The sequence below is a fragment of the Cervus elaphus genome, chromosome 2 (genome assembly GCF_910594005.1).
Source record: "Cervus elaphus chromosome 2, mCerEla1.1, whole genome shotgun sequence".
Lineage (NCBI taxonomy): Eukaryota > Metazoa > Chordata > Mammalia > Artiodactyla > Cervidae > Cervus > Cervus elaphus.
In genome coordinates this window covers 25,459,689-25,486,749 of record NC_057816.1, presented here as the reverse complement: position 1 = coordinate 25,486,749, position 27,061 = coordinate 25,459,689, and the positions used below count along the sequence as shown (strand labels likewise).

The 27,061-nt window shown below is 47.6% G+C and overlaps 1 protein-coding gene across 13 annotated transcripts in view; it reads right to left on the bottom strand.

Moving 5' to 3' along the window:
- Positions 1 to 27,061, bottom strand: part of NAV2 (neuron navigator 2) — a 421,317-nt gene that overhangs the window by 160,647 nt on the left and 233,609 nt on the right. For 12 of the 13 annotated variants that reach the window (XM_043874925.1, XM_043874936.1, XM_043874913.1 and 9 more), the window contains 4 exons: positions 17,706 to 18,807; positions 12,565 to 12,677; positions 6,503 to 6,611; positions 3,737 to 4,126 (listed from right to left, as the gene is read on the bottom strand). In XM_043874925.1, coding sequence (XP_043730860.1) covers positions 3,737 to 4,126; positions 6,503 to 6,611; positions 12,565 to 12,677; positions 17,706 to 18,807 — 1,714 coding nt within the window. Of the gene's footprint in view, positions 1 to 3,736; positions 4,127 to 6,502; positions 6,612 to 12,564; positions 12,678 to 17,705; positions 18,808 to 19,936; positions 20,048 to 27,061 lie in introns of those variants that run through there. The other variant, XM_043875001.1, reaches the window with a different exon arrangement.

Genomic DNA, 27,061 nt, shown 5'->3' with positions numbered 1-27,061 from the left:
GGCTCCCCACTCCAGTACTCTTGCCTGGAAAATCCCATGGATGGAGGAGCCTGGTAGGCTGCAGTCCATGGGGTCGCTAAGGGTCGGACACGACTGAGTGACTTCACTTTCATTTTTCACTTTCATGCATTGGAGAAGGAAATGGCAACCCACTCCAGTGTTCTTGCCTGGAGAATCCCAGGGACAGGGGAGCCTGGTGGGCTGCCGTCTATGGGGTCACACAGGGTCGGACACGACTGAAGTGACTTAGCAGCAGCAGCATACATCAAGGCTGCTTCCACTAAGTCAAACAAACATCTCGATGAAAACTGTAATCATTTCATTGTTCCCAAGTGCTGGGATCTTTGAGGTTGATAAGACATCTGAACATTGCCTGAAACTGCGTGTCTTCATCAGATGTCTGCCATTAATTAGATAAAACCTCAAAGAGAAATCTAACTGTAGAAGGTTAAAAACCAAATTAATTGTAGTGCTTCAAGGTTTCGGGAAGTTAAATAACGTGCTTAAATGTCACAGAGCTCAGTAGTGGCGGGGAGGGATTCAACCTTATCTGCTATTTGTCTGTTTTCTTCCATTACTCCAATGCCGCAGCAATATGACTTACGGGGCAGATTCTGAAGCACAGACCAAAGGACCCAGTCCTTCAATATCTACAACCTTGTCGTGTTTATAAAAGGAAAAAGAACTGAAAGCAAAGGATGTTAAATGGTGTGCCCTGAACTCTGCATATAAAGGCAAGCTGGTGACTGACCCTCAAAGCAGAAACTGACATGCACTTCCAGAGAGTGGAGTCGTGCTTAACCAGTGCTCCAGAATGTCACAACCAGGAGGAGTGTTAGATGCCATCTGGGCTGCCTCTCTTCACCGTGCAGGTAAGTTTCTACATTGAAAGTAACCGGGGTGGGGGGGGTGGGGGCGGGGGGTTCGGGAGGGAGTTGGAAACAGACCAGAGTGCTCCAATTTCAATAATTGGGTGGTTTGCTTACATTTTCCACACTTTTATCTACACGTGCTCTAAGTGCTATCTCACTTGCTAAAAATGTAAGCTTCACAAAACAGGAAGTGAAATGTAAACATTTGTGCTTTTTAGCAGCGGGTAACGGCTCTGGTTTGAATAGCTATAAGAGACTAGGAATGTCTCACTGTAACATCACTAAGGTTCAGTTTAGGGTGTTTCAATGTCGCCACCTTGTGGAAACTGTTGGTAGTACATGAAAATAAACACACCTTCATTTATTAAAAGACTGACCTGGCAAGAGAATAAATGTTTCTTACAAAGTAAGAAAATCTCAAAATAATCCCAAAATGTTTGGTTGTATATCACAGTGGGAAGTGATAAAGATAACCTTGACACCATGCTGAATACCAATGGTCTTCTAAATAATAACATTTAAAATAATTATTAAATAAATTTAATTATTAAATTTAATTATAAATTATTTTAATTTTTAATTTCAATAAAAATTTAATTATAAATTATTAAAATAATTTAAAAGATTACATTATATGCAATTTTAGTAATACACATATGTTACTGTTTTCACGGGCTTCCTAGGTGGCGCTAGTGGTAAAGAACTCACCTGTCAACACATGAGACAAAACAGACATGGGTCGATCCCTGGGTTGGGAAGATCCCCCTGGAGGAGGGCCTGGCAACACACTCTAGTATTCTTGTCTGAAAAATCCCACGGACAAAGGAGCCTGGAGGGCTACAGTCCGTAGGACTGAAGTTGGACACGACTGAAGTGACAGCATGCATACACGCACTGTTTTCATGTTCATGGAAAACTAGAGACACAAAATGATGCTCTAAGTTAACGGAATCATTTGATTTACCAGACCATTAACTTTCCCAGCCATGAGGGTAGCAGAAAGTTGTTACACTATGAGGGTTTGGTGGCTCCTGTCTTCCAATATTTCACAATGGGATGGTTCTAAAAGTAACAGGCAGAAGGGCAAAGTACCTCTATCTCTAAGCTTTAAATAAAAGAACACTTCTGGACAGATAGGTAGAACTAAGCAAGTCAATTTTGAAATAAACCCAAGAAGCTGTGCTATTTCAACACAGAAATGAAATCCTGGAGACGATGGGCCGGGACACTGGTTAAGGCGCTGTGCTCAGGAGCACTAGCCCTGAGCCCTGCCTCTTAGCTACTCGACTTGGGCAAGTGATTTAACCTTCCTGAGCTTCAGTTTACTCCTCCATAAGATGGGGATTTATGATATTACCTACTTCAAAGGATTGCTGTGAGGGAAGATAATATATATAAAGCACCTAGCACAACGCTTGGCACATAGTGGGAGAACGAGCTATTATTAACAAAATACTGTCTCACCCAGGGCGCTCTTGATCACTACGTTCAGGAAAATGAATGGCATGATCATCATGCCTGATTTTTATCATCTGTAATTTTACCTTAGAATGTTAGAGGAGGAAAAGATCTTGAAGGACTTCTGGGCAAGCCAGATTAACAGATGAAGGGATCACGGGCAAGTGGGGTAAACGGATGCTTGTTCAGCTTCCATGGGGATCTGTAACGGGGCAAATGCAGGAAGCCAAGCCTCGGGCCACACAAGGTCACGGCCCGGCTCAGACATCATCGCATCGCTCCCCTCATCTTCACATGTTACAGAGAGGTTGGGCTTGCTTCTTCACCCATGCAGCTGCGTGTTCACCAGTTCAGCAAAGTTTATACACTCCTACATGTACAAGGCACTGGGGATTCAGTGATGGGCAAGCCGGATTGTCCTGCTACATCACGGCACTTACCTCTGTAAGCAGGAGCAGGCAGAGAGACAATACAATACAAACCCATCCTCAGAATAATCACATGGACGAAGGAGCCTGGCGGGCTACACCCCATGGCGTCGCAAAGAATCAGAAACGAGTGAGTAACACACCCCCAGGATAATTTTTAACACTGATAAGCTTCCAAATGAGTATAAACACAGTGATGGAGAACAGCCCTAGGACAGGTCACATACAAGACTTCAAGTTGAAGTGTCAAGGAAGACCCTTCAAAGAGATGCCGGCAGAGCTGCCAGAAGGAACCAGTATAGAGGTCTGGGCAACAGGACCGAGGCAGAGAAACAGTGCAAAGACCTGAGGCGGGGAAGACTTGATGAGACAGAACACAAAAACCCGCTGCAGCAGCAGAAGCAAGGAGAATGGAGAACAAGCAGCTCTAGGGGGCAGGTAAGGGCCAGATACACCAGGCTCAGGGGTCCGGCTTCTACCCATAAGGTTTGGTAAAGGGCTGACACGGTACGGTTCACTGTCAAGTGTCACTCTGGCTGCCGGTGGAGCCTGGCTGGGATTGCCCAGCGAGTTACCGCCAGGCCTGGACTGCAGCCCAGGTCTTGTGTCTCTCGGCCCAGAAGGCTCCCCTCCACAGCACACAGCCTTCGACACGGACAGGACATGAGGAAGGTAGTTTGCTCTCCCCAGAGAACTCTGGGCTTCCCTGGGGGCTCAGACGGTAAAGAATCTGCCTGCAGTGCAGGAGACCGAGTCGATCCCTGCATCAGAAAGATCCCCTGGCGAAGGAAATGGCAACCCACTCCAGTACTCTTGCCTGGAGAATTCCACAGAGGAGCCTGGAGGGTTACAGTCCATGGGGTCGCAAAGAGTCAGACACGACTGAGTGATGAACACCTCACTCCAGAGAACGTCAGGCAGTCCCGCAGAAGAGAAGGCAGGGGCCGTTCCCCTGCTCCCGGAGGCCCAGGTACTCACCCGCTGGTGATGTCGTCCGCCCGCATGTTCTTGCTCAGCACGTCCCCGTCGCTCATGTAGCCAGGCGCGTCCATGCTGATGGCCTCCAGGTCCATCTCGTCTCCCGCCTTGTCCGAGACGTCCACGTGGCAGACGCTGCTGCCCCTGGAGGCCAGCTGCCTCCGCAGGGGGGCAGAGTACACGTAACGGCCTGACTCGGTGTTGATGAAGCGGCTGGCGTTGGCTCGGGGAGGGTACCCGTTGCCCATCGAGGGGGCGTCTCCCGCCTGCAGCCGGGGGCTGGACTGGCCAAGCCTCCAGGCCAGGGGAGTGGGCCTGCCCGTCAAGCTGAGGATACTGCGCCCGCTGATCTCCGTGGTGACGTTGGTGTCAAACGTGGTTTCCAACGTGCTAGAGACACAAAACCGGCCTTGCGTTAGATCCTGACGGGCCCAGTGGTCTTTGCGGTTTACATCCTCTTTAATTTCTTTTTTAGAACTATGAAATACTTCCCATATACAAAACAGGATCACAAAATAAGGTACCAACATACCACCTAGTGCAGTTCTGCTGTTACAAATGAAAAGATGAAGCTGCATGTCCAAGTGACATTGTGAAAAGCCCAGTGGAGACTTTTCCCCTAAAACATGGTACAAGATACCCACGACCAGTTAGTTCATTTTCTAATATTCACTTTTGTTTACTTATTTGCCAGTGCCGAGTCTCAGCTGCAGCACGTGGGATCTTTAGTGGCGCCGTGTGGAATCTAGTTTCCTGACCAGGGATCAAACCTGAGCCCCCTGCGTTGGCAACATGGAGTCTTAGTCACTGGACCACCAGGGCAGACCCCCAGTTACTTTAAAGAAATGATCTTAACTCGTCTTCTTTGTAAGCCAGGAAGGTAAGTAGACAAGGCTGGACTGGTAACGATGGGACACAGCGCCTGCCTGCTTGTCCTTGGATGCTGCCTTTCATCTCTTCCTTCCTAAAGGCGGGAGGCACCCGTCCTCCCCCGGGGTCCTAAGACATTTCACGTCCTCAGCTCTCTCCAGACCAAGCAGGTGAGGAGGGTCCTGACTTTCTCACTCTGTAACATGCATTTCCTCCACACATTTGCTTCTCCCCTCTTTTGTCCAAAATGACGATTAAACTTCGGGAGCAAAAGACCAGAAATGAAAGATGAATGCCTGGGCTGGTGACGCATGAAACTAGATGGGTCTGAATCTGCCAGGGGACTGAGCTCGTCCCAGATCTTGCCACACCATCAAGATGAGAAACACAGGGGTCTCTTAACAACTTATTGACCAGAGAGGTATGAATACGTCTTTTGTTACCCAAATGTTATTGATGGGAGTATTTCGATATTCACTGATGGAGCAAATCGCTGGCCACAGGTGCTAGTTTCTGCAAAAATCCCCCAGTCAATAATATGTTAACTAAGCAGAGAGAGTGAGAGTCTTTCCTGCAGGAGAAAGCATGGAGGCTTTCCCTCCTCTCATGATCACCATCTTAGCCTGAGCCAAGAAATCCACCAAACTGCTGGAACCGACATTAAGTCTGTTTCAGTGATGATGGGGGAAGGATGGAGGTGACTTATCCCATCACAGAGGGGCAGTCCAGCCCCTGGCTCCTTGCCAGCACCATCCCACCCCAGGGTACTCGCCTCTGGAAGGAACCAATTAGGTGCCTCAGCTGCTTTTGCTTCCCTCTGATCCGGGAAGCATCCTGCCTGACTTTTCTCATATTGGGAACCCCCAAGGTTTAGGTGGGTTTCCCAGGTGGCGCTAGTGGTAAAGAACCTGCCTGCCACTGCAGGAGACGTAAGAGACGTGGATTCGATCCCTGGTCAGGAAGATCTCCTGGAGGAAGGAAGGGCAACCCACTCCAGTATTCTTTCCATGGACAGCGGAGCCTGGTGGGCTACAGTCCGTGGGATAGCAAAGAGTTGGACAAGACAGAAACGACTTCACATGCATGCAAGGTTTAGGCCCTGGTCTCCTTTAAGAACCCATGGTGCTCAACCCTGTTCTGCCAAAGCTGCTGGCAGAGGGGGAGCCCAGCAATCTCCTGTTGTGTTCATTTATCAAAAAGACTGAAACCGGAGAAGCAAAGGAGACCTCCTTGACCTGGGAGCTCACAGGGGTAACCAGGCCTTTACCTTGATCATCAAGGCCAAACACAAACTGTAAAACCTGGTTCTGCCCAAATCATGAAGGATGCCCAGGGCTGCATCCTCTTCACCTTCTCGCTCAACAATGAAAAGAAGCTGATAAATGTTTCCAATGTAATCCTAGAGTTCATCCAACGAAACCGTGGTTTAAACATGATCCTCCGTTTTTATAAATATTTCTGTACGTGTTTTATACACGTGCATGACTAACAACGTTACAGAGTGCTGGGATCAGAAGAGAGGGCAGGAATGTGAGTTATTCATTTTATCACACAGGTCAAGTACAGTTCACCTGCTCATTTTAACAGCCCAATATCATTTTGGAAAATGCAAGCAAAGGGAAATTTCAATGCAGCTGGTCTGCCACATCCTCTGTGGAATGGATTGAGCAACGTTCTGCTTTGGGAAGGAATCCGTCTCTATAGATTTTTGCTCCTGACACTTCTGCATGCCATCTGGTATGCTCGGTGAATTTCAGCACATTAGCAATCAGGTTATTTATTCCATTATTAACTAAATCACGAACGTGGCTAGGGTGGGAACACACCATGGCAGGAGCAGCCATGTGATAATCAAGTTACCAGCTGGTTCAGGAAAGTGATTCACGCTCCAGGTACCTGTGTGTAACCTGAGTTCCCCGTAAACTGGACATGGTCTCCTCCAAATTCTGCCGCAGATCAGCAATGTTCTTCACTGTCCGCAGTCGCCGAGCCTCGGGATCCTCCCCTGGAGAGACAAAGGCGAAGACTGTTTAAGTTCTCAGGTGGATGGGGAGATTCAAGGGAACAGCAGTCGTGTCCATGACCATAACCATGTTGCCTGCTTGGGAGCTGGCTCATCACACATCCTCAGGAAGGGTTTGAGAATGAATGGATGGATGGATGGAGGAATACCCGAAGAAAGGTGTTACACCGAAAAAGAGAAGTCTGTCTTCTCCCTGCAGGTCCCTTCAGCAATAGGTGAGGTCTAGCCTGTGAGACAAAGACAGAGTCTGAGACAGTAAACACATTTCCACACTGTCTCTCATAAAGACACGCACATGTTAGGTCTGAGTCCTGCCCAGGAATCATTTCCCAATGATCCAGAAGTGGGAAAGGCCTTTTGCTTTCTCCTCCATAGACAGGTGCTGCTGCCTACTGACCCCACGTTATTTTACTTATTTATGTGTTTTTGGCTGTGCTGGGTCTTCACTGTGGCTCGGGCTTTCTCTAGGTGTGGTGAGCAGGGGTTACTCTTCGTTGTGCTGGGCAGGCTTCTCACCGCTGTGACTTCTCTTATTGTGGAGCACAGGCTTCAGGAGCTGTGGTTCCTGGGCTTCGTTGCTCTGAGGCAGGTGGGATCCTCCTCTGGGAAGGGATCAGACCCGTGTCTCCTGCACTGCAGGCAGATTCTTTAGCACTGAGCCCCCAGGGAAGCCCTGATGGCAACATTATAGATGGCTCATTGGGAGTGGCTGAAAGATCTGCGCCTATTGACCATCAACATTTCTACAGAGAGAGGTTTGCCTTCCTGGCCACATTTGTTATATGTCATCTCGGATGCTGGCTCCTCTCCTCCCTGGCTGAGTGGTCACGAGGGAAGTGCTGACCCTCTCTGCCCTTCAGATGCGACGGTCCTGATCGAAGACAGTGACATGCCCGTCTCAATGGACTGTCGTGGGACTCAATGAAGATCCCTAAGTGCAGCACCCGCCAAAAGCACCTAATCACGCCAGCTGGTGCTGCAGAGTGGGGAACGTTCGAGAAAAGTCAGGCCTCTCTCTGGGGGACAAGGGACTTCCATTCCTGGGCGACATTTCCCGCTAAATACCTGGCCTGGAGAGGTGAAGCTCGCACAAACATCCCAGGAGAAAGAGGCCACATACAAGCTGGGAAGCCACACCCCCTCTCAGAGAAGCCTTGTTCGGGGGGTGTCTGACCATTCTGTCTTGTTTGGGCTTATGGGGGGGAGAGGAAAAGCTGAATAACTACAATAGTGATGAGAGGAATCACACATCCTTTCCTCAGAGTAATTTCAGGAGGGCTGAGAAGACCACCATCACGGGTCTTTTAAAACTGATGACTATTTCAAGTACTGAGCAATATTTCTAAATTAAGCTCCATACAGAACACGGTACACATGGGCACCAGCAAGTGGGATTTACAGCAGACACCAAGTCGAACTTCCAGCAAGTGTCATTAACAGGGCAAGAGGCAGCTAAGAAAAGGCATAGAATGAACTTTCCTCCTGAGACAGATGACCAGGTTATTCTTAGCACGGTGGTGCCTGGAGGCTGGATTCAATGATTGATTCTATGGAAGAAATTTGCTATAGCAAACTCTCTGGCCTTGAAAACGTCAGTGTTTTCAATTTTCTCCCCACTCCTAACCAAGAGAAATTTGAAAGGCATTTTTCCCTTATCTGAAAAGTAGTCAGACCTGCATTTCCCACCCAGTTCTTTAAAGTACATATGAACGTCCATGTTTTTAAACGAAAGCAGTGATGAATGTCTGCTTTACCTTCCCCTAATGGCTTTGGAGGAACGTAATTGCATCTATCCACAGGGCCATCAATTAAATATCTTTCACTGCCAGTTTGGCCACATTTTATCTGTGTAAAGGCTGCCAAAAAAAGGTACTGATCCTTTGGATGGCTCCAGGCCCTGCAGGGAACATTTATTATGAAGCTAAGTCTAGGCACCAGTTTTCAAATTACCTTCATTAATTAACTTAATCATGCACAACAGTATAATAACTATATTTACAGGCATATCTTGTTCTATTGTGCTCTGCTGATATTGTGATCTTTACAAACTGAAGGTTTGTGGCAACCCTGCTTCGACCAAGTGTGTCGGCTCTATTTTTCCAACGGCACTCACTCATTTCTGTCTCTGTGTCACACTTCGGTAATTCTGCCAATATTTCCACCCCTCCACCAGCAAAAAGACTATGACTCACTGAAGGTTCAGACAATGGTTGGCATTTTTTAGCAATGAAGTATTTTTCAACTAGGTACGTTGTTCAAAAAAGTACATTGTTTTTTTTTGGACATAATGTTACTGCATACTTAATAGACTACCATATAGTGTAAACATAGCTTTTCATGTTCTGTTGTTTAGTTGCTCAGTCGTGTCCGACTCTTTTGCGACCCTGTGGACTGCGGCCAGCCAGGCAGTTCCGTCCATGGGATTTCCCAGGCAAGAATACTAGAGTGGGTAGCCATTTCCTTCTCCAGGGCATCATGCCTGGGATCGAACCTCCATCTCCCGCATTGGCAGGAGCCAATTGGTCTGGAACCAAACTGGCAATGTCTCTGAGGCAGGTCTGTATATGTCCACGTCTCTAATGACATCTTAATGACACATTTACCTGTGTTAAGTCTCCTAAGACAAAGGTCTTTGACACAGAGTGGTAACTCACCTTTATTCTTGGTAACCCCCACACAAATCTAGATATGCTCAAGAAATATTTATTGCCCCAAAAATGTTTGGTCGGCATAGGGTGAAAGAGAAAGGATAGATTTTTCACTCCAACAGATAAAGGTTTGCACAGTGGCATTGCCACTTATTAGCCACTTGATCTTGGTCAAATCACTTATCCTCTCTGAATGTCATCTGTAAAATAGGGATAAAAGCCGTTCCCTTAGGTTAGAAGGATCAGATGAGATGACACATGATATCCCTAAGCAATTGATCAAATAGTCCCATAAACATCCATCCCTAAATACACCCATTTGTTGTCATTTCAAGGAATCGGCTATAGATAAGCTGGATTCAACCTAATACATACAAGCTACTACGTAGTGTCCCCATAATTATTATTCACTGAACAGTCACACACATGATACAACCACACACCTGAGTTTCACTGCTTAAATGTAGGGCTCATTGAATCTGAATGCCCTGTTTCCCCTGAGGAGTCCCACTGGGAAGTGTTTGCTCCCCTCGAAAATTCAAGGGCAATGTAGAAGTACAGACCAGTAATCCACCTGCCTTGCTCAGGTGATGAAGTTCTAAACTGCCCATTCTGCATGCTGGAAGATGGGCTTAGGAGTAGAAGATCTCCGTCCCAATTCACTGTCTGAACAAAATAAACACACAGCGTGCCCCAGGGGAAACGACTGGCCCCTGAAGACCATATACTATGAACTATTCCATGTTTACCTGTGACTCTCCTCACCTGCCCAGGGCAGCCCTCCTGCAAGCCAGGCGCTGATGGACAGAACACCACATTCTGATCACACAGGGCAGACGCGAGGATGGCAGGGTGTTAACATGAGGAGCACGGATGGAACTGGGAGTTTTTACTTGGAAGAGGGAAGCTAGGGGACACCTAGCAGGAAAGGAATGGAAACTGTCCGTGAGCTTCAGAGGCTGGATTATGTCCAGTGATTTAGAAATGGAAGGATAAAAGACTCCATTAGCAGTTAAAACCAAATAGGTATAGAAGGGCTGCCTCATGAAGGAATAGCTTTTCCATCACAAGAAGTATTCCAGCAGAGACTGAAAGACAACTCATCAGTGAGTGACAGAAGGGATTCACGGACTGGATAATAAGTGGATGTGGTTCCTTCCGACGCTACAATCCGAGGTGCACGTCTCACCTGTAACTGTGTGTGAATGACAGAGCACCATGGGACAATCCACCTACTTGCATGAGTGAGGAGAAAGAACTAAGCAATTGATCGCAGAGTCTTCTAAGTGGCAACTCCTAGACAACACATTTGTTGTCATTTCAAGGGATCGGCTGCAGATAAGCTGGATTCAACCTCATACACACACGGTACTGTGCAGTGTCGGCATAAAACTATTCACACAAAACACAGCCACACGTGTGGGTTTCACTGCTTAAATGTAAAGAAAAGTCATCTTGATTCAGAAAGTTTCCTTAGCAACTAAAACCCTTCGACTTCACACTGAACAGTGCTTGATTAGCCAAGACTGGCTGCACAGTTCTGGTACCCAAGCCCACTAAGAGCATCTCAGGCTTTCTGAGGTCTCACTTGGTTACTGTCCTGATGCTCAGGAGACATGGGGAAGAAAGAAAAAGGACCGAAAAGATCACAGGCTGCCATCCGTCCCTCTGAAATTTAAGTGTTATGTGGAATGGTCTCCGGCTGCCGCTTTCGCTTCTCAGATGTAAATTTCACCGAGCCCCTGGGTCTGACATGAATCCATACTCCTCCACAAGACATACATCTGACCCATGCCAGCTGCTGGATCACTGGCCTGGCTCTTTTGATGTGTGCACATATGAACACGATCTGGAATGTGTGTGGAGACCTGAGGAGTGATTAACCTCCATACCCTTCTCCTGAGAGCTGACCCTTTTCCCGCACCATCCAGGTTCTCACATGCAAGGGAGCTAAAACCTGAGAGAGAAGGAAACGTAAAATCAATCCCAAATGTGGGGCCCCAAACCACTGCAAGATGGATCACTTACAAATGGCTGGAAACTTCTCTGTCTCCTCAACGTGCCCAGCCAGCAGAGCCAGAGGGAAAGAGCTTAACCTCTCAGATCCTCTGAAATGAACACTCAGAGTTAATGATCAAATGGGTGGATGAGTCGATCATATGGGCTGCATACCAACTCCACTGCTGTGCCATGGCTATTAAAATGGTGTGGTCACAGATACTCAGTCTAATAAATGGATTTCAAACATGGAGTCAGTTTTTAACCCAACCCGGGAAGTGGTATGATATGCGAAGAATAACACAGCCACTGCTAAATATGTGGCTTACCACTCACTTCCCTGATTAGAAGTTGCTGGAACCCAGGGCACAGAGCTGGGAACAGGGATAAGGCATGGAGAAAGTGGCGGCCCAGAACGCACTGCAGCAGGAATTCAATTCTGATGCTTCTTCTGTTTCTTTAAGTGAACACTGTGATGATATAACACCAATAAACATTTGTGGAATTAACTGCATGACAATTGCAAATTTTATGTTTTTATATGATATGGCATCCTTTAATCATCATTCCTGTCTAGTGAAAGTGTTAGTCGCTCACTTGTGTCTGATTCTTTGCGACCCTATGGACTAGCCCGCCAGGCTCCTCTGTTCATGGGATTCTCCAAGCAAGAATACTGGAGTGGGTTGCCATTCCCTTCTCCAGGGGATCTTCCTGAACTGGGGATCAAACCCCGGTCTCGCACATTGCAGGCAGATTCCTTAACACCGTCTGAGTGATCAGGGAAACCGCTCCTTGTCTAGGTTACATTTAAATAAAATTTAGACTTTTGTTTTTGGTAAAATAAATATGCTGAAATCTTCTGTCCAACTGTCTGAGGATGCTCAGAACAATTTTCAATCAGTGCTTCTAGAAAGGAAATTTGAAAAAAGCCAATACATTTTAGAGTTCTAACTCTTTTTGGAAAGCAACTCTATCTGAAGAGTGAACAAGGAGAATCTAAGTGAAGTGTCCCGAGCCCAGAGCCCCTACATGAGTGGGGTGGAGTATGGCTTAAAGCAGAACTCACCAACAGGTAAAAGACTTTTTATAGTCCTGGAAGGAGGGAACAGACCATGAGAGAGAAGAGGGAAAAAAAGAGAAGGAAGCAGGAAGACGGAAATCAGTCTGGCTCATCAATCAAAGCAACAGCGAAGCAACTTCACGTCCAGCTGGGTTCGGCCCTTCCAGCGGTGGTTGCTTGGGAGGCCTCACCTCCCAGAGACAGGGGGTTTCCAGGGCTCCGTACTCACCAGTGAGTTCCTCCAGGGCGGGCTGTCCACTCTTGGTGTAGTGGCTGGGCTCCACGGTCACACCCCCTGAGCTGGATTCGGCAGTAACATTCCCTTCGGTGTCTGTCTGGGACCTTCACATACAAAGCAGAGCAGACACACACACTTGTCACAAGTGGCAACTATCCCATCTGGAGCACCGTGCTCCAATCACAGCCCCCACGAGCCCTTCCTTCGGTGAGAAGCTTTAAAACAGAGCAGACCAGCAGACGGACACTAAATAATTCAGCGGGGCACGTGGAGCGATGTCCCAGAAACAGAGAGAGCCACCGAAGTGTAAAAGATGAAATATTCGTGACCCAAATGGAGGGTCTGCAATCCTTCACTGGGGAACGCGTCTCTGTGTCCCCTTTGGGGAGCTAGATCTAACCAGCAAAAGGCTGGCAAGTACCCGGTGGTTTGGATCATTTAACCTGTGCCAAAGAGCCACTTCTAAGTAACCAGCGATGCCAGCAAGCCAAGCATGAAGATGATTCCATTGGCAGCCCCTGTGCGCCAACCCCTCCCCAGATCCTCCTGACGCGGCTGTCTCTGGAGAGGTGGAGTGGGTGCCAAGCAGGTGTGTTTGCCCTCCAGGTCTGATTCAGAGCTCAGATCTCCTGAGATGAAAGGTCTCACTGATCATTATTTCAACACTTGACTGAAATCCGTACTTCCCCAAACCTTCTCCATGCCCTTATTTGTCAAGCAAATCGAGACAATCAAGCAATGTGCTCTAGCCACAATTACCTCTGCTTATTCAGGCGTGCCAGGCAAATATAATTACATTCGCAGACATAACCCTGGGTGTAATGTTATTAATTCATCGGCATCCTCAGCTAATTCAACCAGATTTCACTCTCTATGAAGGAAGTGTTTGCCAAGAATGTGAACTGCCTAAAACAGACTGTGGGGGATGTACCGATAACCCCCATACCATCCATCTATACTCCCCCCACCTTTGCCTTCCTACTGACGCCATCGGTTCCCCATTCCCATCATCTCTGAATTTAAAGGATTTCCACGCTATCTGTGCTCCTCTCTTTCCTTTGACCAGAATCCAAGCTTGTGCCATCTCTGCCCAGGCCGGTGAAAAGGTATACGGCCTCCAGCCATAGAGCTTACAAATGACAGCCAGGTACAGAAGCCAGCCCACGGATTGATTCTTACTGGTCTGCCTAGTATCTTTTAAAGCTTTTGAATTCATATCCACATTTCAAACTGGAGAGAGGTCACCAAAAAATCTGGATTTCTGTCTTTTTCTCAGTAAAAACAAGTCTGGAAGGACTGAGCTCATGTTCTTGCAGGGCGCCACCTGCTGGTGAAATGTGGTGGCGGTCCCCTCTGGGGAGGCGTGAGGTTCCCTTTCCCGGAGTCCCAGTCACCCTGAACCACTCAGGGTGCTACTTCTGTGGTATCACCTTTGCGGGCCCAAGCAGGCACCTGAACTGTGATCTCTGTTTTAGACTGTTTCCAGGTCTTGTCCACTCCCCATTCTATTCTCCACTGACCTCGGTGACCCTGATGTGATCTTTCATGTTTTGATTAAAGGCCTCTAATGGTTTTCCGTTGTGTGCAGAACAAGATCTAAAGTCCTTATTGTGACAGAAGATGCCCTGCATCACAGGATTCTTCCTCCCTCATTTCCAGCCCGTCTCCTGACACTCCTGCCTTTACACACAGCTCAACCCTGTGCTCCACCCACACGTGGCTTCTCTCCAGTCCCAGCTCGTACCCAGCCCTTCACAATTTTGTCTTTGTAATCACTGTGCCCTTTGACTGAAGGCTCTTTTTCTCTTTCTTCCTTAGTTTCCTCCTGATCTGCCTTGAAGGCACCGTCCCCGTGTCATCTTGGTTTGGAGGCTTTCCCCAATTCTTGGCCAGCGGAGGTGAATGGCTCCACCTCTTGTGCGTTTCTGTTCTCCTGATGTCTATTTATTACAATAAGATCTAATTAACAAACCTTTCCTCCACTAGATTAAGAGCTCTCTGAAGGCTAAGACTGGCTCTTTTGATGTGTGCAGTTAAGAACACTGTTCCAATTCACATGCTAAGCAGGCACTCAGGTAGGGTGTGCTGAATGGATAAATGAGTTTTTAAGTCTAGAAGGATTCTGGGTGGGAGAAGGGAGCATTGGACTTGGAGGTCTGAGCTGGCTGGAGTCTGCAGCCACGCACATCTCAGTAAATCAATGCACCTTGTAAGCAGCTGGGCCCTTATGTGGACACAGGGTTACAACAGCGACCCCCCCTGGCTGCTACGAAAACCACAGGCGAGACCACACAAACGCACTCAGCGAAGTATAAAGCAACAGAGGTGTCCCGCGTGTCTTCTGAATTGGTGACTATAGTTCATTCCGAGTGATTTTTTTTAAAATTTATTGGGACTTCCCTGGTGGTCCAGTGGCTAAGACTCTGTGCTCCCAATGCAGGGGTCCAGGGTTCAATCCCTGGTCAGGGAACTTGATCCCACATGCTGCAGCTAAGGCCGGGAACAGCCAAATAAATAAATAAAATAAATAAATATATTTAAAAAAAAAAAAAATGATTTATTTTCCTTTTTCTCTTGGTAACATCACTAACATGAGAGGTTCCAGGCGGAGCACTGTTAAGTAACAGTGAGCCATAAACTTGAAAGAGAGAACCTAGAGCATAAACGGAGTCTAAACCACTTTCTAAAATCCTCTGGTCTAGCCCTGTCTCCTCAACTTACAGACGAGGCTCAGCAAAAGGCAGTGATTTAGAGTCAAGACTATTTCATGGCTAAGCACTTGGGCCCTCGAGGTAGAGAGACCTGGCTATAAACACGCGCTCTTCTGACCACCAGCTCTTTGATGTAGAGCAAGTTATTTAATTATTCTAGGCCTCAGCTTGCTCATCGGAAGAATGGGGATAAAAAAGGGAGCCAGCTTATGGAGTTGTGAGAACCCAATGATCTGGGTTTCTGCACACACGTGGTGGACACTCAGCAGCGGTGTCTGCAGCCAGGTCCCAAGGCCACACAGGGATGCATGAGCGAATAAAAGACCGAGTCAGGCAACCTGATTCCTATCCCAGGGCTCTTCTCTCTGGCCTCCTCCCGGGCTCACCCAGAGGAAAGGCACCTCAGAAGAGCAACAAGGACATCACACGGGGTGAACACAAACACTAGAGCGCAGTTCAACACACGGGATGCTTTCTCCCTCCCATCTGTTGGACTTTAGCTCTTTACCATTAAGAGTTTTTCCTCTCATAGAAAAATTTAAAAAAAAAACAAAAACAGAGGTTAAAAGTTTTAGAATCTTTCAAGTGATTACAGCCCGGAAAAAAAAAAGGAGAGAGTGGAATTGACCATGATCAGATTGTCACATATTTAATAAAAATGCAAATCAAGAATCTGGAAACAGTAGCCTGAATATGCCTGACCTCAAGACTATCCATGTGACCACAATGATAAAAATTTCACAGCAAGCAATTCAGTTGTCTCCACGGTTCAGAAAGCAGTTGTATTAAAAGTTGAACATGGAGATCAGTGCTGAATCATTATCTAAGCCTTGGCACCCTTCTCAGGACTGTTAGCTGAGCTGACTTAATTTAATGCAAAGATGACCGTCTCCCATTTAAAAAGGTCTGGTGTGACCCTCCCTGAAGGGGAGAGTGAACAAGGAAAAGGAAAGAGCTTCTCCTCAGAAGCCTGACTTTCCCTCACCGGCTGGATGCTATGGGCTTGACTCTGAAATCAATCGCTTGAACCAGTCTTCCTATCAGCTCTTGGCAGGAATGGTAACAGAACTAGAACTCACCTCCGGCAGACAGAGAGGAAACATCTAATTCCCTGGGGAACCATGTAGACTGAGGAAGCGGAAAGTATGGGCACGAGCCTGTGCATATGACCACGTATGTAAACATGTGTGTGAATACATGCATAGGTGCATTCACATTGCATGTATGAATGTGGTCTTGTGTCCTTACTTACGTGTGACTGTCTGTGTGCACTCACACCCGTGGATGCATGCTTCTGTGTGTACATGTATGTACTTAGGGTAGAGGCTGTAGAGTAGGTGGCTGGACTGTGACACTGAACCATTGGTCCCCTCAGCTGTGCAGAGTGGCCCGTTGCCCGGCAGGTCTCAAGCACAGGATCGAGCTGAGCACTGTGAGCAGGGCTCTGGGACCCCCCAAGAGCAGGGCTGGGTGGCTTCCACCTGCCCAGACAGGACTCATCGCAAGAACCAAGCATCATACAGAGCCCATGACCCCCATCCTGTACAGCTGTGGGGTGTAACCAGAGGCTCTCACAGGCCACAACCACCCAGAACAACAGCAGCTGGCTCCCTGTGGTCCCCAGGATGTGCCATCAGCGACAGGCAGAGGGACTGATAGTGGAAACACTCAGGCTTGTCACTCCAAATACAACCCAGGTTCTTCGGGTTTTCTAGAACTATTCCTTCCTTATTGCTACCCTTCTCCCTCATCCTGTTCTCCCCTCTGAAAAATCCCAGCACATAGCAGGGACTGAAAAAATATTTGAGTCCCCTGGTTGCCTAGTGGTTAGAATTCCGAGCTTTCACTGCTGTGGCCTGGATTTAATCCCCGGTGGGGGAACCTGCAAATCCACACAGTGTGGCCAAAAAATAAAAAGAAAAGAAAATGTTTTAGAAGAAAAGAAAAAAAATATGTGCAATGGGGTAACAAACCATGAGGATCTGGAAGTTCAAGATAAGCTTCTCTATGAGAAGTCTCAGTTGCTCAGCAAGGTGGTTTTGTGTTTCATTGTTTAAAGTACACTCAGGATGCTTTAGGACTGACCTTGGAGCCTGTCGAGTGAAACCAAACCACCTTCCTAGCTACTGTTGAGGCTGCTTCTGCCAAGCCCCTGGGTCCCCATGTGCCAGGGCCATGCCTCTGCATCTTAGGATCACTCATATTGCCCTTCCACTCTTTACCTTTCTGACCTACCCCCACGCTCCAGCAGCGCTGAATTAACTGTCCCTCAAGCACACCGCCAACATCCCTATTAGGAGCTGATCACATGGCCCCTGAGCTGTCTGCCTTAATGCTCCCGGAGGGCAGTCCCAAGCCCTGCCCCCCAAGGCCCCTTGCCCAGCGCCGGGCAGGACCGGGGAGGCGGGCGGCCGCTCCTACCTGTACAGGAAAGGCGCCACGGTGGCCGTGTTGGGGTGGCTGTATTGCTGCTGGGGCTGAGGTAGCTGGACACTGACAGTATTGCTTCCCGTGGTCTGGGTGGTCCCCACGGACGCACCGACAGTCTGGCTGCTGATGCTGTGGTTCAGGCCGGTCCCTCCGGGGCCTTTGCCTTCCGAGGACGCCAGGCTGGAGGAGGAGCTGGAGTGCTTGCCGTCCAGCGGGGGCTTCTGCTGGGGGAGCCCCGAGCTCGGCTTCCCACCCCGGGCCCGCTCCCCGTCCTTGGAAGGCGTGGGGGCACTTGGGGATTTCCCGGGCACGCTCTTCATCCCTGGTTTTGGTATCCCGCTGTGGGAAGGGGCCGGGGCCTCCTTCTTGGCACTGTTGAGCTTCCCCCCTTTGGGGATGAAGCTGGCGATCTTGGAGGACTTTTTGGGCATCTCGGTCACGGCGGCCCCGCTGGGGTCTTCTCTCGGGCCCTCTTTGAGGTCCGGCCTCTCCGTCACCGAGGCTCTCTTGGTGAGGTCCTTGCTTTTTTCCTTCTCCTTCTCGCGCTGTTGTTTCTCCTTTTCCTTCTCGCTGCCTTTCGGGGAGCTCTTCTTGTTGGTCAGCGCCCGGCTGAAAGTCCTCTGGGCGATGCCCTTGAGGGCGATCTTGGGGCTGTTGGACGGGGGGCCGGCCACGGACAGCGGGCGGCCGCCCGCCTCCATCTCTTCGCTCTCCTCGAAGCTGGGCAGGATCTCCAGCCGCTCGCAGCTCGTGTCCCGCGACCCCGGGCCCTCGCCCGCCTTGGAAGCCCCCTTGCTGTTGAAAAGTTTTAGTTTCTCCAGCATGGACCTCTGATTGTTGGGGGCCGGCTTCAGGGCTTCGGGGGCGGGCCGGGGGGGCTCGGGCGTGGGCGGCTTGGCGGAGAGCGCGGCGGCCGCGGCGCTGTGCTTCACGCTGACCGACTTGCTGCGCCAGGGCTTGGAGGCCGAGCCGGGCTGGGGGATGGCCGAGGAGGCAACGCAGCTAGCAGGGCCACAGCCGCCGCCTCCCTCCAAAGCAGCGGGTGCATCTTCGCTCATTGCGGGGTGGGAGGATGCCGGGCTCGCCAAAGGCTCTGCGGAGATGGGAAAGAGAGGGAGACCTGAGTTTCATGCATGGACCAGCACTCGTCACGAGGGGGCATCGGCCAGGGCTCCACGGCCAATCGCTCCAACGCGGATGCCACGCAGCTCCACTACCTGTGTCTCAATTTAAATTCCACCTTGGCTTTCTCCTACTCTCCATCAGGCGCTGTTCACATCCTCCCCCACACCCCCACCCCACCCCCGCACATTTTGGCATATGCTATGTGAATGCACACCGACCTTAACATCCACACGCACGTGGCACAATTAGGCACACACTTCACCGGAAAACAAACAAAAATCCACACCACCAGCTGTGATTGTCCCGGAATGATACAAGAAATATCTCCGGTCTTGAATGATTCAACCCATAATCTGGTTTTCCAACTAAAGGGAAACAACGGAGGATTATCCAACTTTAAGAAAACAATGTAGCAGAGACAAACAATCGAGGATTATCCAACTTTAAGTAAACAATGTACCAGAGACATGAACACAGAACAGATTCCAAAAAAAAAAAAAAAAAATAATCCAGAAAAAAGAGAAACCAAGGATAATCTTGACAAACGTAATTACCCACAGAAATTGCTAAATCCCATCAAAGCATATATGTTTTCCCTATGTTGGCACTTTTACGAACGTGATGCAGGCTGGAGTTTTAAAAAAGGCTTTCGAGCTTAAGAGTATGAACTGAGCAGGAGGCTTCACCGTCAGCAGGAAAACACGCAGGTTATCTGAAAGTCAAGGCTTCCCCCTTGGCACACAGGGTGTAGTTCCCCAGCCAGCCCCTTTTCTCAGAAAAGCCTCAAAATATTTCCAAATTAGAACTGGAATTATTCTGAGACGGGCGGGTTCCAAACTGGCCCTCTGCTAGGCACTGAGGCAGCCCAGATTGATGACCCGAACGCCAGAGCTCCCTTGCTCAGGCGGCAGGCAGAGCCACACAGCGCCATCCTCCACGTCGGGGCAGCTGTCAGAGGGAAGGGGGCCGGGACACGACTGTGAGCCCATCCCCGCGCCCACCCACGACCACGCCCGCCCAGCGCAGACGGGGTGCAGCACCTCGGCCCCCAAAGAGCCTGTCCCCCCCCACCGCAAAGTCACAGGGACATGACTTACCCGGCTGCAGTCCCTTTCTCCCGCAACGATTCCCTAGGAAAACTTCTCCAACCCGAGAGGCTGTCCTTCCGATTGTCACAAGTGTTTTCGGTTAAACTGCTCATGTTTCTAATTAACTTTTGTCATCCGCAACTGCTCCAGTGGCCAGAAGCCTGGCGGGATTAACGGCTGCTTCTTCTGCCTTTTTTTTTTTTTTTTTTTTTCCCTTTTTAAATACCTACGTTCCACTGCCTTTGAGCAGCAGAGTAAACTGTATATAAGAGCGGCTTTTTATGATTTAAAAGTCAACGGCCGCCAAACCGAGCGAAGGCAGCCCCTTGTGGGACACGAGCCGGGAGCACTCCCGGCAGACGAACTGGGCTCTTCCCTCTCAGCTGCTCCGGGGGGGTGGGGGGTGGGGGGGTGCGGGGGGAAGCCACAGCTCCGGGGTGATCCAACGCAGACCTCCCAATGTTTTAAAACACATACATCTTCCTGACTTCCCGGGGATTCGGGTTTAGGAGCGGGGGCTGCTGTATGATCCTCCCTTACAAAATGCACGGCGCGCTGCTGGATCTTTTCCTGGGGAGAGCTGGGGACTGGCTGGGAAATGGGCTCACGGAACCCACCCACACTGCCCGCCCCTTGGAGGGTCTCCTCGGGCGGGACACGCTGCTCGTGGAGGGCCTCCTGGGCGTCAGGAGGTATCCTGCTAGGCACGCTAAGAAGAGAGTCTCACTGCCCCTGTCCGACAAGTGGGGAGGCTGAGGCTTGGAGAGAGCTAATGACTGACCCTCCATCACACCACTGGAGACAGTCCAGTGTGGGATTTGGACTCAGGTCTCCCGACACGGTGGTCTTTGGGACTGCATCCCAGCTAACTCCTGTGATAAAGAACACATTTAAACGACAGCCACTTAGATGACCAGAGGACTTCAGGGCATCTACCTCTTCTACTGCTTGAGTATACTCATGATGTCCATGGTGGGGGACAAATCAGCCCAACCACTGGGAGGAGGCAGCCTATGCCATGGAGGCCAGCTCCCTGGAGGGCAGCAGTGACCCTCCAATCGCGAGTTCCACTCTCTCAGGACCGCTGTCCTCAAATCTGGGGCAGAAGTATTCATGCATTCGTACATTCAGTATATGTATTCATACATTCAGTATATTCATTCATATCAACATTCAAAGATGGGTCATCCCTGGTGGCCCAGTAGTTAAGAATCCCTCTGCCAATGCAGGGGACACGGGTTCCCTCCGTGGTCTGGGAACTAAGATTCCACATGCGGTGGGGCAACTGAACTCGAGCCACAGCTAGAGAGCCCTCCTGCCGCACTTCTGAAGCCCCCAGGCCCCAGGCCTCCTGCTCCGCAACATGAGAAGACACTGCAATGAGACGCCCTCACACCGCAACTAGAGAGTATCCCCCATTTGCCACAACCAGAGAGCCTGAGGACAGCAATGAAGAGCCCATGTGTCACAATGAAGACCCAGAGCAGCCAAAAATAATTATTTTTTAAAAATTAAAAACCAATTTTATGAGTGCCTACTATATGCCACACATTGTTCCAGGCACTGGGATACATCAATGACACCACCAAGATCCCTGCCTTCATGGAGGTTACACTCTAGCAGGGAGGAACAGATAATAATATAATTAATGCATACATTTTATCTCTTGGTAGAAAAGAAGTCCTAAAGAAAAGGGGCTTTGAGTGGGGCGGGGCAGATTGCAACAATGTCCTTATAGGAGCTATAGCAAAATCCGGATCAGAGGTTTGCTCTTCTTTTCTAAAGAAGTTTCAGAACTACTCCGTACTGAGCAGAAGCACATGCATCAGTGTGACTTCTCTGCTCCCACACATTCCCTGGAACTCTTATAAAGCTCGCCTGAAATAATTTGGACAAGAAATGCCCCTGCCTAGCATTTCTGTGTAATTTTAAATCTTAACATGGACAGCTAGAAATCAGTTGTTACTAACCAGTTAGGGACTGATCCAGAGTTAGCCAGACACCTGACTTGTCTAAGAGAAATATGTAGGCCAATCAAAGATGTGTGTTTCCTTCAGGAAAGTTGTCAGGTGCAAGAAGGGGCTCACACGCTGTATGCGTGATGGATACATAATCACTTCCCAGGCTGTCCCCAGATGGCTCCCAGAAACTCCTGTCTTTCAAACCCCAGCTCAAATGCCTTCATCCTTTGTCAAGCTCCCTGAGACACTCGGGCTGAATGAACTACCCAGTTTGCATCTCATCACCTGGTATTTTTACCTACTCTGCTTCCCCAGGACACTGTCCAAACTTCCCCTTTTATAAAAGCATTTGGAGGGCCACCTACTTACACCAGGCACTGGGAATATAGCCCCTGCCCTTTAGGAACTCACTGTTCAAAGAGCCAGCAGACCTCAAAACACAGCACAGAAGCAATGTCAAGGCTGTAGACGGCAGTGCATGCTCCCAGGAGACCCAAGGATTGGGATCTCCTGATTCTCCCCAGAGAGTCTGGGAGAGCTTCATGGAGGAGGTGCTATGGGTTGGCTTGTTCCACTGGTGTGTGAATCCCTCCAGAGCAGAGACCACCCCCCGCCCCCATTTATCCTTGTTTCCCTAAGCCTGCCAGAGCATAGAAAACACTAAATGGTTTCTGAATTGTTGGTTGGTAGTTGTGACATTTGCAAGTCACATTTAAGGCAAGAGAGACTCAAAATGTGTGATCAGTCATTAGGGTTTTATTAAAACCTTTCAGTCCAAACTCAAGATTAGGACTCAGAGCTTCAGAATTTGCACCTGGCGTTTTGCCTGGGTTCCCCTTGTTATAGGATCATGGGGACATTTCAAGGCTACTCATTATAGCTCTAAGAGGTAGTCCGTGGGTATGATTCTGAATTTGCTTTCTAGAACAGAAGCTCCCTGAGCAGGGCTACTGGGCATCAGAGCACCATCAGACCCTCAGTACTTTAGAATTATGTCATAGCCAGCTGCTGTTGCCGTTCAGCCGCTCAGTCGTGTCCGACTCTCTGTGACGCCACGGACAGCGGTATGCCAGACGGCCCTGTCCATCACCATCTCTTCCCCTAAGCAGTGAAGGGGCTCCAGGTCACGAGTGGTCTTGTGTATGTGAACTGGACACATTTCTGTCATTCCTGGGGTGTCACACCAGTGATCTCAGACCTTGGCTGAGGTCGAAAGCAGCCATTTCTAACATCAGGCTTCTGTGATTCCTAGCAGGAGACCTGCCTTACCAGGCTTCTGAGGGTGTGTGATAAATGCAGCAGAAGTCTGGGGAGGCACGCAATGTGGCCAGTGTGATACCAGCTGAAAGTACCATCTGAGGTATACCACTCTGCCCCTCTGTCTCCCCATTTGTAACAGGGTAGGCTTTTCTCTGGAGTCCTTTCAACCCTGCTTCCATTCAAACCTCAGTGAGTCTCCCGGAGGCCTGAAGAGGCTGGACCCCAAGAATGTAGCTAAGTTCACTTGCTGAGTTCTATGGTTACCGTGTGCTATGACACACAGGTGTTTCTTTAACTTCAGTCATTTCCCTTACCAGTAAATGCAGAAAATGTGCTGGCTCAAGGTACACTCAAACTTTTATTTACTTATTTTGGCCATGTGGCATGCCGGATCTTAGTTTCCTGACCAGGTATCAAACCCATGCCCCTGTGTGCTGGACCATTGGACCGCCAGGAAAGGACCAAGGAATACTCAACCTTGGATGAGCTGCTAGTGAATTAAAGTCTGGTATTCCATGAAGACAAGCGAACGGGGGTGGGTAAGTCCTTTAAAATTAAGAACACTTCTCTCTGTAATAACTCTAGAGAGAGAAAGGAGGAAAGCACAAAAGAAATGCCCTGACCACCAGTATTCTCCCAACAATGATATGTGGTCCACGGAAGGAGGCGAGATGAACACTTTTGATGTCACATGGATAAACATCTTTATATTTTAAAAGTTACCTATTTTTCTGCTGCATATCATAAAAGACAAGCAGTTCACATGTAAATCAACAGTTTCATGGGACGGTTCAGAAGTAGATTTAATTTGAGTTGATTTAAGGAAATATATGAAACAAAAACACAAGTGGTTTACTGATTTGGCAAAACCCACACAGAAAGTTTGTGAAAGACTAAAGTTGGGGTAACACTGTTCCATTAAATCAGCAATACTTATTTTATGTGTAAAATATATAATAAGTATTTTAAAAATATTTATTTTATATTCAATCTATTCTTTTGATAAATGCAATCAATCAAAGAGAAATTAAATCAGAAGGCTCCCAAAAGGACTAGGTTCAAAACTAATCTGAAATGGCTACTTTTAGAGATTTATTTATTTATATGTATTTGTTTAGCATGACATTTCGCTGGGAATTGGTCAGATCTGGGAACATAATCAGGTCTTTGTTTAGCTAAAGGTAATTCTAAGGATAATGGTCTTAAGTTTCAGACTACTAAACATAATAAGAATAATACATTACATCATGCCCAATAAACATCTTAAATGTCCGTATGCAAAATTTAAAAAATTTCATGACTTATTATATGTAGTAGATGTTGGTAAATTCTGCCCTAGTTTGTGTTTTATTTTTTGCTATATCAGGTCTTAGTTACAGCAGAACTCTTAGTTGTGGCATGTAGGATCCAGTTCCCTGACCAGGGATCGAACCCAGGCCCCCTATATTAGCAACATGAAGTCTTAGCCACTGGACCACCAGGGAAGTCCCCTAGTTTGTACTTGAGAATGCTGATCATAGGGCCCCCGAACAGAGTTTATGAACCACTGGAGAACCACGCCCGTGGACTGAGCTCAGCTTTAAAAAGCCAGCTCACCAGGCTCACCCACCACCAACTGACAAACCGCCGCAAAAAGGAAAAGTCTCATCTGAAATGCTGCAGAAACAGGAGGCCTTTGAAGAAGAGAAAAGACTTACAAAAAAAAAAAAAAAAAGAGTTTAAGGAGAGCATTAATCCTCCTGTGGGGAAGGAAAAAGCTTGGTTTTTCTGGCAACCAGCCTTTAACCTTCCCTGACAGTAACCAAAATACTTTCTAAATGAAAATACTGTCCAAGGCAGATAAACAAGCATTTCTTCCTCTCTTCTTCCACGAGGGCCAGCAGTGGCCCCTGGTCCCTTCCATCTCCAGCTTCCTAGTTAGGGAGACGTTGGTGGTCTGGTCGGGGAACAGGCATCCAGGGAGCACGATCTAGACCAGCTGATTTTAGTTTCTGTCACCCTACTGTGATTTTAAACCTGCCCAGAGGATGGGTCTAGCCTAAATCTGCAGGAAAAGGTCTGATCATTGGGCCTATACAATTTCCTATAATTTGTTAAGGGGTCAATCTTGAATATACAAATTTGTTAGGATAACTGAAATCGGTTTGTTTTGTTTTGTTTTTGTTTGTTTGTTTGCTAGTTTGTTGTAAGTGCATCGACTCTAGCCACACAGGCTGGAGATTATTTCCAGAGTTGCTCTGGTTAGTTTCTCTACAACCATGTTAGCCACCAGACCACAGAGGGGCACACAAGTGGATCTTGCTCAATCCACTTAGTGGTTCTGCAGGATTTCTGCAGCCTGGCCTGAGAAGCCTTCTCAATACTGCTGTGATCAATGTCTAATATTAAAGGCATGGGCTCAAATATAGTTGCTCTCCAACTCCTCCTTGGAGAGCAGCCTTGGAGGTACAGAAAGATGGAGAAAGGGGTCAAGAGAATTGCCAACAAAAGTGGTCAGAAAGGGGAAAGGCATGGAGTAGAAGGATCTGGGCTCTGAATTCATATTTTCTAAGGATCATTTTGTGTCTATAATTCCATAGGCTCCCAACATCCAAGTTAGAATAAGAATGATGATTTATATAAACAAATATTTTCTTTAAAGTTGCTCTGTTAAGTTAGTCCCTAATAAAAATCCCAATGATGTTTTTGTTAAAATAGAAAAATCCATACAAAAATTCATGTGGAATCTCAAGGGACTCTGAATAGACAAAGTAATTCTGAAAAAGAACAAAGTTGGAGGTCTCATACTTTCTGATTTCAAGCCTTTTTACAAAGCCATCAGTGTAATACTGACAAAGGCAGTCACACAGACCAATGCACAAGAGACACCAAATATAAACCTTTGCATATATGGTCAAATAATTTTCAAGAATATTCAATGGTGTAAAGATCATCTTTTCAACATATTTTCTGGGAAAACTAGATGTTCACATGCAAAAAAATGAAGCTAGATTCATACCTTATACCATACAAAAAGTTAACCTAAGATGGATCAATGACCTAAGTGTATGAGTTAAACCTATAAAACTCTTACGGGAAAAACACAGGGCAAAAACTTCATGACATTAATTTTGGCAGTGATTTCTTGGATATGACACAAAAAGCATGAGCAAAAAAACAAGCAAGCTGAACGTCATCAAAGTTAAAAAAAAGTTTTCTGCATTAAAGGACATAATCAACAGAATGCAAAAACAACCTTTGAGGGGTAATAACTGCAAAGCATACATCTGACATCCAGAATATATAGAGAACTCATATAACTCAACAACAACATGATATAAAAATGGGTAAAGGACTTAAATAGACATTTCTCCAAAGAATATATACAATTGACCAATACACATACAGAAAGATGTTCAACATCACGAGTCATCAGGGAATACAAACCAAAACCACAATAGGATACCACTCCATACCAATTAAGATGGCTATTATTTTTTTAAAAGAGAAAACAACAAGTGTTTCTGAGGATGTTGAGAAATTGGAACTCTTGTGCATTACTGTGAGAATGGAAGATGGTGCAGCCATTGTGGAAAACACAACGGCAGTTCCTCAAAAAATTAAACATAGATTGTGTCCTACCAGTTCCACTCCTGAGAATATAACTGAACGAGGTGAAAGTAGGAACTTAAACAGATATGTGTACACCCAGGTTCATAGCAACATTATTCACAATAGTCAAAAGGCAGAAGCAACCCAAATGTCTATCAATGTATAAACAATGGATACTGTTTGGATGAATGAATGAATAACCTAAGCATGAGATATATCTATGTCTCTTCCTCTATACACCCACACATATACACAATGGAGTATTAATTCAGCCTTCAAAAGGAAGGAAATTCTGACACCTGCAATAATAGGGATGTCCCCT